The sequence below is a fragment of the Aptenodytes forsteri genome, unplaced genomic scaffold (assembly GCF_000699145.1).
Source record: "Aptenodytes forsteri isolate BGI_AS27 unplaced genomic scaffold, ASM69914v1 Scaffold174, whole genome shotgun sequence".
Classification (NCBI taxonomy): Eukaryota; Metazoa; Chordata; class Aves; order Sphenisciformes; family Spheniscidae; genus Aptenodytes; species Aptenodytes forsteri.
This window is the reverse complement of record NW_008794603.1, coordinates 1552947-1565964: the sequence shown is the minus strand read 5'-3', so window position 1 is coordinate 1565964 and position 13018 is coordinate 1552947. Positions and strand designations below refer to the sequence as shown.

General features: G+C 49.0%; 1 protein-coding gene across 1 annotated transcript in view; it reads right to left on the bottom strand.

The window, feature by feature from the left end:
- The window catches only part of KCNJ3 (potassium voltage-gated channel subfamily J member 3), a 55317-nt gene extending 42342 nt beyond the window's left edge, over positions 1–12975 (bottom strand). The window contains 3 exon segments of the mRNA XM_009273150.2: positions 6423–6639; positions 12296–12913; positions 12916–12975. Coding sequence (XP_009271425.2) covers positions 6423–6639; positions 12296–12913; positions 12916–12975 — 895 coding nt within the window.
- Positions 12976–13018: the final 43 nt, after the last annotated feature.

The window sequence follows — 13018 nt, the reverse complement described above, 5'->3', positions numbered from 1 at the left end:
GACCTTGAGAATAAACATTTTTAAATAGCCCTAGAAATTATCTAAATCACATTAGCTTTCAGATCTGTATCCCCGCTCTTTGTTCACTCAAGTTGCTTCAGTTTTGAAATCATTCCCATGTATCTGTTTCTGAGAGACCTTCCTATGGTTCTTTGTTCACTCAAGTTGCTTCAGTTTTGAAATCATTCCCATGTATCTGTTTCTGAGAGAAACCTTCCTATGGAGACCCACAGTTTCATGATGCAAGCTATTCATGTTTTTAAAAGTAAAACCAGTGGAATATGCCTTTGATTCCATCTCTATTTATTTAATTAAAAAGCCTGGCAGGCTGTTTGATTTCTTTAATCAGAAAATGATGCTAAAAAGGTTTCCAAAATAACATTTAATGAGTATTGAAAATGGATGCATATACCATTCCTGCCAGGTTTCTGTACATTTCAGGTTCTTATTAACTGTTAATTTTTTTAGCAATTGCAGCAGCTTATCAGCAAGTCACAGGATAATACAGCAATTGTAAAAGGCTACGCACTCCTAAATGCGTGCAGAGGCAAAGCCCCAGAAGGGAAATCCAGCGTAAGAGTCAAAACTTGTTCTCCCCATGAACACCACCGGGAAGGTTTGCTGCCAACGGAGCTTAAAATTCTCCATCACAATAATGTGAAATCAGGACAATAGGTTTTGAAAATAAATGCTTTGAGTGTTCTTCAAAATTATATGTTATCATAATAATGGAGGGGTTGAATATATATCAAAAATAATCCTAAATGACGAGCAATTACCCTTATGAATCATAACCGTCTTCAGATTCTGAAAAGCCATTTGAACCTCTCAGCTGTGAAACTCTCCCGTTGCTGGCTGACACTCCAAAAAATGGAAATAAACCAAACCCCAGAGCCAGCGCTGAGCATCCCCCAGCGATCCCAGGGAAGGGGCTGGTGTTGGGATGACCTCGGAGCACTCCCCAGGCAGGAGTTCTAGTCTGCGGGTCACGCAGGAGGTAGGGAGGAGAGCCAGGAGCCACCCACGGTCACCTCAAGCACCCGTGGCCGTGACCCCTCCCGGGGCCTCCTAAAAAAAAAAAAATCAGTCTGCTGAGATATTTTGCTTCTGGTTCCTACAAGAAAGGGCTGGCTGGAAAGGGACACCTCCCCGCTGGGAAGGGAAGGGGAGGCAGGCTCTGCTGAGCTCAGCCCTGCTGCTCCCCGCCAGGAGGGGTCAGAAGACCCCGGCTTCCCTCCCTCTAGAGATGCGCTGGGTCCGCTTCCCGCTTTCCACGTGTTGTTATCTAAACAGCCTAAAAGCTGTAATTAAGGAGGGTAAGGAAAGCATAAAGAAATGTTTATATTTCCAGAAATTAAAATTTCAGTGACGAGGCAGTAAATTAACTTAATCAAGTTGGGAGGCATCTATGAGAAATCATTTTTATATGATTTAATGAGAGAAGGCATCGGAAACGGTGATTTTAATCAGCCAAATGGGATTTATAAGCAAGAAGATCCTGCTTAAACAACTCATTAGACTTCTCCAAAAAATCTTTACTGTCCCTGCAGACAGTCAAAACAAGATTTATTGTATATATTTACTAATTCTGTAAATCCCTTGGTAACATTGCATATCAAAAGTCAACTGATTAAAGCAGAAAACAGAGTCAAAGAAAAAAAGTCTTCATAAGCACCTGCTAAAGAAAACCGAGAAGCTCTAAGTCCCTATCAAAAGACAGAGCTGACTCAAATCAAATGCTATTAGGACTCCTAAATCCCTATTTATTATAAATACAAGGTTATATTAGAGAGAGAAATATTCAATACCTACTAATACTTTTTATAATTTTTAAGACACCTGCACCCTGGCCCACACCAGATGGCGATACCGGAGGACTGGAAAAGGAATAACAAGGGAAATGGCAAAGTCGGATGACTTACCCTTAAATTGTACTGTCCTGGCGTAACCTAACTGACATGATAGGCCTCCCAAACGCTACGTCCTATGGCACCACACGATCACACATGAATGCAGGAATGCGACGATATTGCTAAATAGATTTTGAAATCGTGATTTATAGAATAGTTAAAGGTTGAAGCACTTCAAAACACGTCAAGAGCCCTGAATCCACCCCACTGATCCTTCCAGTGACTCTAATTCCCTCTTATTTTTCCTTTGTTGAACCAGAAGTCTGCATTTGTTTTTTACAGGTATTTCTGCCTCTTTCAGTTCCAGACTAAAGACCGCTTCTGTCATGTCACTACAACCAGAAGTGCTAAGAGTATACCATGAAATAAATATTTTTGTTATTTATTATTATTTGCTCGCTGTCTAATTCTTGACGTTGGGGCCAGCAGTTCTCCACAGGACACCAGAGATGCGCGTGAGTAACTCGGTTCTTTACAAAGGTTGTTCTAGATCTGAGCGCAATTTCACAGCACTTTTCAGGCAGACACAGAAAATAATTTACTTAAACAAACTAGGAGTGTAGGCTGAAGGCACCAACTCCCCCTTTAAACTCTGCAAGTTGAAGAACTTTGATGAATGTCAAAGCCTTTTCCTTTAAATATGCTACAAATAACCGTTAGCAAAGATTCGGGGTAGGACCCTCCTACAGCCCAGGCAGGGGCTGCTCCGCTGCGGTACGCTGTAAGGACTTGGCAGCGGGAGCAAACAGTGCAATTCCTCTGCGCTGCGTTTCTGGGGCAGGTTAGAAAACAATTTACCTCCATGGTATTGATGCTCTTCAAGTCAATTTTACAAAAAAAAAAAAAGAAAATAAGACAGCAGCTTTAGAAAATTGGCTTATTATAAGGTTGCTTAATGACTATGTGCAGAAGCCATATTATTTTATCAGATCCTCTGAACTGGTTGTCAAGTCAGGAGACGCGGCGCAGAAGCCAAGCAGCACATCTAGCGCTGGGGGAAGGTTCCTCCTAAAACTGCTACTCTGCTCAGTACACATCTCCCCGCTTGGGAATGAAGACATCCGAGTGAAATTAACTGTTTTCACAGGGAAACATTAGAGCTGGAGTCCAGCTTCAAACTCAAAAAACAGTTCCCAGGCAGGGTTTCCCAGGAGATGCCCTGATGGAGAACGCTGCCTGGGTCTGCAGCAGCACAGGGATGCAGCCGTCATGACATCAGCACGGGAAGGGGCGCGCATCGCTACCTGACTTCAGTTTGGCTTTTGGACCTCTCGCCTTTGGAAAGAAACCAAATGCCAAGACTGCATCATTGTACAAATTCATCCTTTTTCATCGTGTTCTAGTATTGAAATATAGTCTGCTGAGTTTCAAAATCCAATTCAATTTCAACTCAAGGTAACGATACAAAATGATGATGATTTTTTTCATGCAGTAATTGGTAGGAGGGTAACAGATAACCACTACAAAGGCAGCTTTCTAGGCTGAAAGGTAAAAAGTTCTCCGCTCTGCAGTAAACACCTATTTCACCCCTGGGATGCAGGAGAAACCCATCCTAAGAAAAGGGCTGTAGGAGAGACTTGCTCTCTGGAGGCTGCTCTCCTATCTGCGCAGGTTTCACTCATAATTAAATTAAATACCGCTCCCAGTAGGATTAACAGAACATCGTGATTGTACTTCAAAACTCAAAATATAAGGCACCACAGCCGAGGTCTAAGACAGCAGCCATCAGAAAGGACTTCCACACCACTGGAAGGGCTGAAAAGCAGGCAGGAGCATCGCCTGAAGCATCAGCTGGGCTGATGCTGGCAGCGCAAGTCATCCCATACGTAACTCAACCCTCCTCTCCGCCCAGCCTTGGCTCTGACCTCTGTCTGGTCCTTCTGGGCTCGACTGGACCAGACACACAAAGAAACCCCAAACCCCTCTCCCGTTCGGTTCAGATCAGCCCCCACTTCAAACACTCGCAGCTGTAACTTCAGCTCATTTGCAAATCAACCACAGTTTATTTAATCTTCCTCCAGCCCACTTCCCGCAGGCTACATATTCATCATCCGCCGGACTCCCCTGAACTACCCGCAGATCAATCGGGCTCGCTCAGCCCCTGTGAGACCCACCGGTACCACCACCGCTCTCTCGCCAGCCACACGCAAGCGAAATTAATTGCAAAAGCCCTTTCAAACGTATGACCTACTCGCCGACTTTCCGAGACAAAAAAACAAGCATCGTTTTTACACCTAACCAAAAATAGCACCCCGGTTTCCAAACAACTGCGAGTTATTTCTGTTCTTTCCACGCCAGCAGACATTTAAGACTTGCATTGCACTTCTGCCATCATTTACACGCTACAGCGAGGGCAGGTAACTGTCTTACACCCAGAAGGAAGAAAGCACAGACCGAGTCTCCTCCCGGCTTTATCTACGAAACATCCAACAGAGTAAGCTGCAAATTATTTTATAACATTTCTAATAAACCCCTTCAAATTATTGCTTCTGTTCTGGGGGGGCTGTGGGCTGTTAGACGCAAACCGTAAGTTAAGACAGCTTAGATGGAAGATTTCTGCAACGTATTATTTCCACAAAGAAAAGAAACCTATTTTGCATAACGTGTACTAACAGTGACGAGGTTGATGTCTCCTGACCTTCAGCCAGCCCAGCTCCAGCGGTCACATTTCACAGCGTCAGGCTCAACTTCTCAGAAAACTGCCTCTGAATTAAATCCCTTTTACCTTAGCAGAGGTATTCAGGTACATATCCCACAGGAAACGTTCCCCATTTTTCTTGACATATAATGTACATTCGTAAACACAAATTGCACATGTTTGTGTACATAGATTATATGTTCCCACAGCAAGACCTGTCTTGCCAAATGTGTTTTGGCTTTAAGGTGAGTGATAGGGGAGGTGGACACTGTAATAAAGAATCTGCTGGAAGAGCACCCGGAGAGAGAGATGGGTCCTGGCTTTCCACAGGTTTTAAACCTACTAAGTCTCCACCCCTCCTCTCTTAAAAAAAAAGGGCATCCTTTAGATGAGATTGCCCCTTCCCTCGCGTCTGTTCTTGTTTTCCTTACTTCAACCAGGCTCACCAAAAGCTACCTACTGGAAACCATCAGTGAGAAGTGCTGCAGCTTAAAATAAACCCCCAGTGCTTGTGCCAAAGGCAGTGCCATGAAGGTTTTTTCCAGAAAAGGTTTCCAGAAGGTTTCTTCCCTCCTCACCACCACCTGCGGCACCTCCATCTTTGTCTTTACGCGCTCTCGCCATTGCTGATACTGGTTCTCCTCCAGTCCAGCTACCCTCCAGCTCTATACTCTCCTCCTCCCTCATTTACTCACATTTTTAAAGATTTTTTTAACTTCAAAACCCTTTCATCCCTCCATATTTTATCAAGATAGAGCACATTTTGCTCTATTTTACCCAATATTCATCTAATCTTATAAAACTAGGTCACAAAATTTGCAAGTTTATAGCAGTTAGGCTTTACAGATCCAGAAAATACCACCTTTTTTTTTTTGTTCTGTGTATAATGCCTGTCTGAAATATTTACAAAAATAAACTCAAAAGTATACAAACACACCACTTTGTTTTAAAATTCTAATGAGTTATTTACAAAATGCCTTTTCTTCAATCATTTCTGTTTTAAAACAGTTCTGCTAGAAAAAAAAACAAGCTGGAGTGCTTTGGTCTGCATGTCAGCCCTGAAATCCTTACACCAGCCAGCTATGCTAATAGCAGGGAGTTTTTCTTGAAATATCAGGGATTTTTTCTTGAAATAGCAGGGAGTGTTTCTTGAACGGCACGGACGATTCACCTCTGCTGCCCCCAGCCTCCCTGGGCACCAGGCTGAGCTACTAGAACACTGCAGCCTGAGGCTCTCGGAGGTTGCCTCCTGTGCTAGAAAAGCAGCCCAGCACACAAACGCTAGGACACCAGCATATGGACCGAAAAATGATCAAAGATATTCTGAATATCCCCCCTAAGCGCTGCCCTGCAGCAGGCAGCAGCCTGGGAAGAGAAGCAAGGCACTCGCTGGCTGCGGGAGCATCTACCCCCAGCCCAGGCCGGAGCATCGCTGCCGGGCAATGCTGCAGGGAGCACAGCACGCCCGACCCTGCCACAGCATCCCCGCACCGCACAGCAGGCAGCAGGCAGCAGCCTGGGACAAGGCACTCTCTGGCTGCGGGAGCATCTACCCCCATGCAGGGAGCACAGCCCCCCCCCCCCCGCCCCGGCAGCCCCGCACCGCACCGCGCCGCTGAGCCACCGTGACGGAAGTTTCTCAGCCTCGACGGGAGCACCGACGCACACGACCTGGGTAACAGACACATTGCCAAAAATCACTCCAGCGTTTTCACTTTGTAGGAAAATATGACTTTGGCCATCTGGAAGCGTTTGCAAAATGTGACCGCGTCGTTGGATTAAAGGGCAATCTGAAGCACCCAATTTTTCGAGCACGGATGGCAAGACCTGCCGGGTGACGTCTGCTTCGCGGAGCATTTGCTTTCTCTACTCACCCGTTGTTTCCACGATGCCCTCCAGGATGACGACAATCTCAAACTGCTCCGTTTGCATGCTGCGCTGGGAGAGGTCGTAGAAGGGGCTCTTGGCATCTATCACATGGCAGATGGTGAGTGGGGACACGAGGAAAAGCTGGTCGGCCCCCGTGCTGAAGCCCACGTCCAGCTCCAGCTGATCGAGCGGCAGGAATTCGCCCTCCGGGGTCTGGCGGGACTGGACAGGCAGCGAGGGGAGAGACAGAGAAAGAGACATCACTGCTGGAGCAGCCATCAAGGAGGCACCCCGACAGCATCCCGCATCCCCGCCAGCGCTCTGCACCACCCCTCACACGAGGCAAACCCCAGTCCAGCCACGTGGCTGCGAAACGGGTGGAAACCCAGCGCTGGCTGTGGAGAGCAGGGATGAATTATTTCTAACACGCATCTTACTGCAATTGCAACTCACCAACACAGGAGCCCTGGAAGGACACTGGCCACCGACACGAATGACGGCTCTGCCACTGACCCGCAGCATCACCCACCAGGAGGAGAAGATGAAGCCGGCGCACCTTGAGACTCTGGCAAGCAGAAGCCACTCAAGACCTCACAAAATCCCTGCTGCGACACAGTGACCCCGGGCAAAGGCTCACAGCCACCTCCAGGGTCCCTCCACAAACAGAAACCCCTTGCAGAAAGTGGCAGCAGTTAGATTAATTACCAACTTACCCATAAGAGAGAGTTCCCCAGCGCTGGCTAACAACCTACATCAGCCCCAAACCAGCTGGGCACACAGTTCTCCAGGGAGGTTTTTAGATCGCTGTCCTTTTGACAAAAGAAGCCTGGAGAAGGGGATGCTGTTACTGCTTTAGTCAGAGCTGCCCGCTAAGACACTACAAACCACAATTTAACAGCTACACAACAAGTCCATAAAATCACGCCTAGAGCTGAAACCTCGAACTCAGCACTCCGGCTCGTGTTACGAATAGGCAGGAACAGAACATTATAGCCCTTCCTGGTCACTATTTTTATTATAGAATTTTCCATTATTTGCTACTCAGATTTTAAAAAGAAGTTTTACAAACTGTTGTATTCATCACACACAGCCAAAACCCATCAAATCACTACTCGAGATGCATTTCCATCATTCCCGACGTTTTGAGCTGATGTGAAACTTCCCATATTGAGCAATACCACTGACTTGAAATGGGAATTTTTTTTTTAATGGGAGCACGATTACGCTTGCAGGAAGAAGCATCATCTTTCCTCTAACTTTTCCCCTAACTCTGTTTCCATTCCCCTCACTATTCAGACCTGCTGCGCTAGGTATGTAATTGGAGGGGGGGTAGAAGCCCCGTTGGAGAGGGACCAGCACAGACGTCACCTCCGGACTACCAGCGCTCCTACGAGTGACACCAGCGGCTCCCAGAGAAACCCAGTCCCATGCCCCTGGTAAAATGTCTGGCACTGGCAGCTGCAGGGGGGTGGGAGGATGCCGGCTGCCCCCGGGGCACGGGGCAGCCCCCAGCGGGGGTGAAAGGGGTGCAGCTATGGCCAAGCCCCCCGGACACGGGGGTGGGAAGCGGTTGGGAACATAAAAGCAAACGGCAGCAGACAGAGCAAAACCGGATTACGTGCCTTGCTTAGGATTTGGTTTCTATTTTTAAAATTTTCCCTGAATGGTGGCTGGATTTGAAGGAGATCTAATCCCAAACAAACAATCGTGTCTTCCACTGCCCTGAAGTTTCGGCTAAGAAATGTGCTTAAATTTTTGTGTGTGAAAATTCAGATTTATCACACCTGCCTCTGCTACCCCATCCTAGCATACACCATGCAGTTTCAGATAACGACATCAGAGCCAAGAAACATCTAGAGCACATCTGCATAAATATCCTGCCTGCAGGGTTTTGTTTGTTCTTTCTTTAGAGAGAAGTCTACTTTTCCATAAAAAGACAAAAGCACAAGCAAAGCACCAAATAACACCGGTAAGCAGGGCAAGGAGCAGCTCTAGGGCAGGAACCGCTTCCATCAGACATCCCACACCCCTACAGTATTGTTATAGCCACGGGGGAGGCGAAGGCTGGCCCATTTCTGGGTGACATCACTCTGGGGACACCTTTCTTTAGAGAGAAGTCTACTTTTCCATAAAAAGACAAAAGCACAAGCAAAGCACCAAATAACACCGGTAAGCAGGGCAAGGAGCAGCTCTAGGGCAGGAACCGCTTCCATCAGACATCCCACACCCCTACAGTATTGTTATAGCCACGGGGGAGGCGAAGGCTGGCCCATTTCTGGGTGACATCACTCTGGGGACACCAAGACACCCCCCCCCCCCCCCCCCCCCTCCTCCCCCCCCCCCCCCCCCCCCCCGGCTTGGCTTTGGCTTTGGGACAGAGGAAAACGGTGGCCCCGGGTCAGACCCAGTGAAATGCAATCAGGAATTGCACGCGCCAGGCTTCGTTCTGAAGGCTAATGGTTTGGGGAAGTCCTCTAAAGGGCTGGTTGTAGAAGCTCTGGCTCCTCTGTTTAGGACTTCAGCTACCACCACTATTGTCCAAAATGTTTTGGCTTTACATGGCCCTTCTCCACGGATGCTTTCCAAGGAATACCCGGCGGTACCTGCCCTGAAATCTCGGTCTGAACCAACCAGCCAAAACCCCCCTACCAATGCACAGGAGAGGATGACGAAGCAGGGTGAACTATTATTTTGCAAAAAAATCCTATATAATGGACATCTTAACAGACGGAATAGTGATGGAAAAGGAGAGTTAAAGACAACGCAGTGCTTGAGGGATGCAGCAAAGTCCAGAGAAACGGGCATGAACTACAGATGGGGGGAAGAAAATGATGGGGAAGAAAGGTTAAAAATGGGTGGGCTGCTGCCTGGGTGCCATGAGCTGTAACTGCTGCTGCAGCGCCGGGGAGGACCCTCCTCCCGCTCCCACTCCCACGGCATCGTCACACTACCACCGCTTGCTCTGGAGCTCATGGGATTCCCGGGGAATCTACCACGTCTGTCTCAAAAACCTCCTATTTTACAGCTGCAGTAAAACCAGGTGTTACATTATTCAGCTGTGAAGTCATATACATGAAGTACAGTTGCTTCTGCTCTGAGGGAATTGAGATAAAGATTGAGAGCTAAAATGTTGTAGACAAACCAAATATTATTTTACAACTACCCCTGAGTTACAGGCAGTATTCAACCCAAGGCAGGGTGTGAGAACTCGTACTACTGACTGCTTTGCTATTCGAGACAAAGCATTTGTCAAAAGAAATGACCTTGAGTGACTCTTTTGACTCAATGTAATGTAGGGAGGAAAGTACAGAGCTTCTAAGTTTCATCCAAGTTCTTCACAATCTTGGAGATTCATCAAGAAAAAAAAAGAACATTACAATGAATGAGTCTTTGCACTAACTTGCCGCTTTTAAGGTTCGGTATTTGTTTTTTTCTCCAGTATGGTCTAAGCTTACCGGGGGAAAAAAAAAATAAAAAAGAAGAAAAACAGTGTATTGGGATTTCCAATTTTACATAGATTTTGCAAGCAGAATAACCTTTTACCAAAAAGGAAGCGTTTCAGCAGAAAATCTGTGAGCAGCCCTACAATTAACTCTGCCCTCCTGGTTTCGCAATAAACCTGCAATAAAGGTTATATGCAAACCAAAGCAGAAACACTGAAGCAGTGATTCCCCCCCTGCCACATACTCGTGCTCCTGCAAGCCGGAAAGACTGTCCGTGCATGGCAGCACCCCCTGGAAGAGAGATCGCTCTCCCTGCTGCAACCCTTTTTTTTCCCTTCTTTTTTTTTTGGCCAGGGGGCCTGGCCAAGCACTGCTCCCCCACAGCAGCGAAAGGATGCACCGGGCAGAGACATTTGGTAGGGGATGCGCAGAGCCAGCTATAACTGTGCCCACAGAAAAGCCACATTTTAGCCCTTTATTACTCTTCTCCCTCTCCCTCCACATTTATAGCCGCCCGTGTACAGAGCTCCGGCGGGCTGGGCAGCTTTGGGCTGGGGAAAGCCCCTCAGCCTGGCAGGCAAGGGGCACTGCGGGATGCCCGCAGCACCGCCTGCCACCACGGCCATGAGGCAGCCGCCGGCACCGACGGCGCCCACGTCGGTGGCACGCCTCACGAATGGCCTTCTCCTTTCCCTAACACGAACGGTGCCCCAGGATGCAAGGACAGCTCGCTTTGTTTGAGCTGCTGCTATGGCAGGGTTCCCTGGGCTCCTCTCGGTTTCTTGCTATTTTTAAAACAGCTGCAAAACCTTCACCCCTCTGACTCCAGCACTGCCTTCACAAAGCCACAAGAAATGATGGCTGTGAAGCCGCTCTTTCACATATTTAAAGTTCAGGAAATTTTTCGAAGCCACACTAAGTTTTAAGGTCCAACTTTTAAAATTCCCCCCGCGGCACCTCTGGAAACAAAAAGGGCTATTTTCAAAATTTGTAATGGAAATGACTCATTTTGATTCTTTAAAGCTATTAAAGAGCTACGTTAAACGTGACAGTCTGACCTCTCCCTAGTCAGGATGGCCTCGTCGCACAAGGCAGTTGGAGTGGTCACCGTGGTGCCCTCTAAAGACCGAATGATTACTTACCAGGCTAATTGCACATCATTCAATTTACCCATCTAAACTTCTGACACGAGGAAACAATCAGGGATAGCTCATATCGGGGAAAAGCGTAACTGAGATTCCAGCTGATTACTCAAAAAGAAAAGAACAGGGATAGATGCCTCCAAGTCAGCTTCAGCGAGAGCATCTTCACCGACGTCGGTCCCCAGCTACAGCAATCATCCGGGCACGGCAGGAAGGAGACAAATGAAATTATGGAGATTGTTTAAATTCCTCTTCCCCCCAGCTTGTTGAGTGCGAGCACTACCCCTCCTTTTGGCCACAGACTCCCCCGTGGTTTAGGATGCAGTGGGGGTCCTGCAGCCCTCACCGAATGCAGCGACGATCCTGCCTGCAAAACCCCCGTCGGAAACACGTATTTGGGCCAAAACACAACAACTTCAGAAGCCTCTGAGCAAAACGCACTTGTGCTTCGCCGGATCCAGGTGCAGCAGATGGGGGGATGAGCATCCCTCCGCAGGGGGCAGCCAGAGGAGCAGGGAAGAAAGGAGGGCAGCCCTCCAGGTGGGGTGTCCGTCCCCCCCCTGGCAAGGGGACCCTGCCTGCCCCTGCAGAGCACCCACCCCGAGGGCAGGGCACCCACATCCTCTGCCAGCTGCGGAAACATGCGGGATGCCCTGCATGCGTCAAACGTCACCCGAGCCGTCCCCTTCCACCCACTCCATGCTTATTTCATCTCCCCTGTGTATATCCGGCCGTTGTAGCAAGTCTCAAATAAACACTCAATTTTCCCTAGACATACGGGGCCATTAGCACGATTTTTAAATGTCTAACCCTGGCATTCTGCTTTCCTTGAAGTTCATGCACCATATAAATAAAGTTCTGCCTGACTGGACTCACCATTGCCTGACAGCAGAGAAATACGCCAGAACGGCAAACAGCTTTCTTTTAAAATGCACACCAAGGAATTCAAGCTACAAAGTATTTACTTGTCAGAGAAATCTAGCATTTTATAGAAATATATAAATATGCATGTAAACCCAGTGCTGAATATAAATATTATCCAACAAGGCTGCCGGTAAATCAGACGGTTGAGAGTAAATCTGGTGCCTGACGGCTGAGCCTGAAGAGCATCGCAGGGACACAGAAGGAGCCCGGGGCAGGAGTGAGGGACGGCAAAGCTCCCCTGCCAAAAGGGTGCTCGGAGAGGCCGGCAGCTCCGGGGCAGGGCAGAGGTGGGGACGCAGAGGGGGACGGTGGGACGTCCCCGGGGGACCGGCAGTGGCAGCGGGGCAAGCGTGGGAGGACCGCACTTACTTTGAGCAGCTTGCAGCGGATCTGCGCAGAGACCATGTGGCTGGTGGGGGGGTTGCCCACTCTGAACATGAGGGTGAGCTTGCCGTCCCGCATGGAGATGGCGGCGTGCTCGCTGAACATCAGGGTCTCGGCCCTCTTCTTGGGCTGAGACATCTTGATGAACATGCAGCCGATGAGGAAGGCGTCCACGATGGAGCCCAGGATGGACTGGAAGAGGAAGAGGATGATGCCCTCGGGGCATTTGTCCGTGATGTAGCGGTACCCGTAGCCGATGGTGGCCTCAGTCTCTATAAAGAAGAGGAAGGCAGAGGGGAAGTTGTAGACGTTGGCCACGCAGGGGGTGTAGCTGTCGTCGTGCGCCTTGTTCAGGTCGCCCCGCATGTAGGCGATCACCCACCACATGGAGGCCATGAAGAGCCAGGCCACGGTGTAGGTGAGGATGAAGATGAAGAGGTTCCAGCGCCACTTGAGGTCCACCAGGGTGGTGAAGAGGTCCGAGAGGTACCGGCTGGTCTCGCCGCCCAGGTTCCCGTGCTGCACGTTGCACCGCCCGTTCTTGTCCACGAAGCGCTGCCGCTTCCGCCGCCCGGGCCCCCCAGGGGCGGCGCCCCCCCCCCGCCGCTGGCCGAGGTGCTCACCACCTGGTACTCGTCCCCCAGCTTCCGCCGCAGCGCCGACATGCTCCGCTCCGCGCCGCTCCGCGCCGCCCCGCGCAGCGCCGCC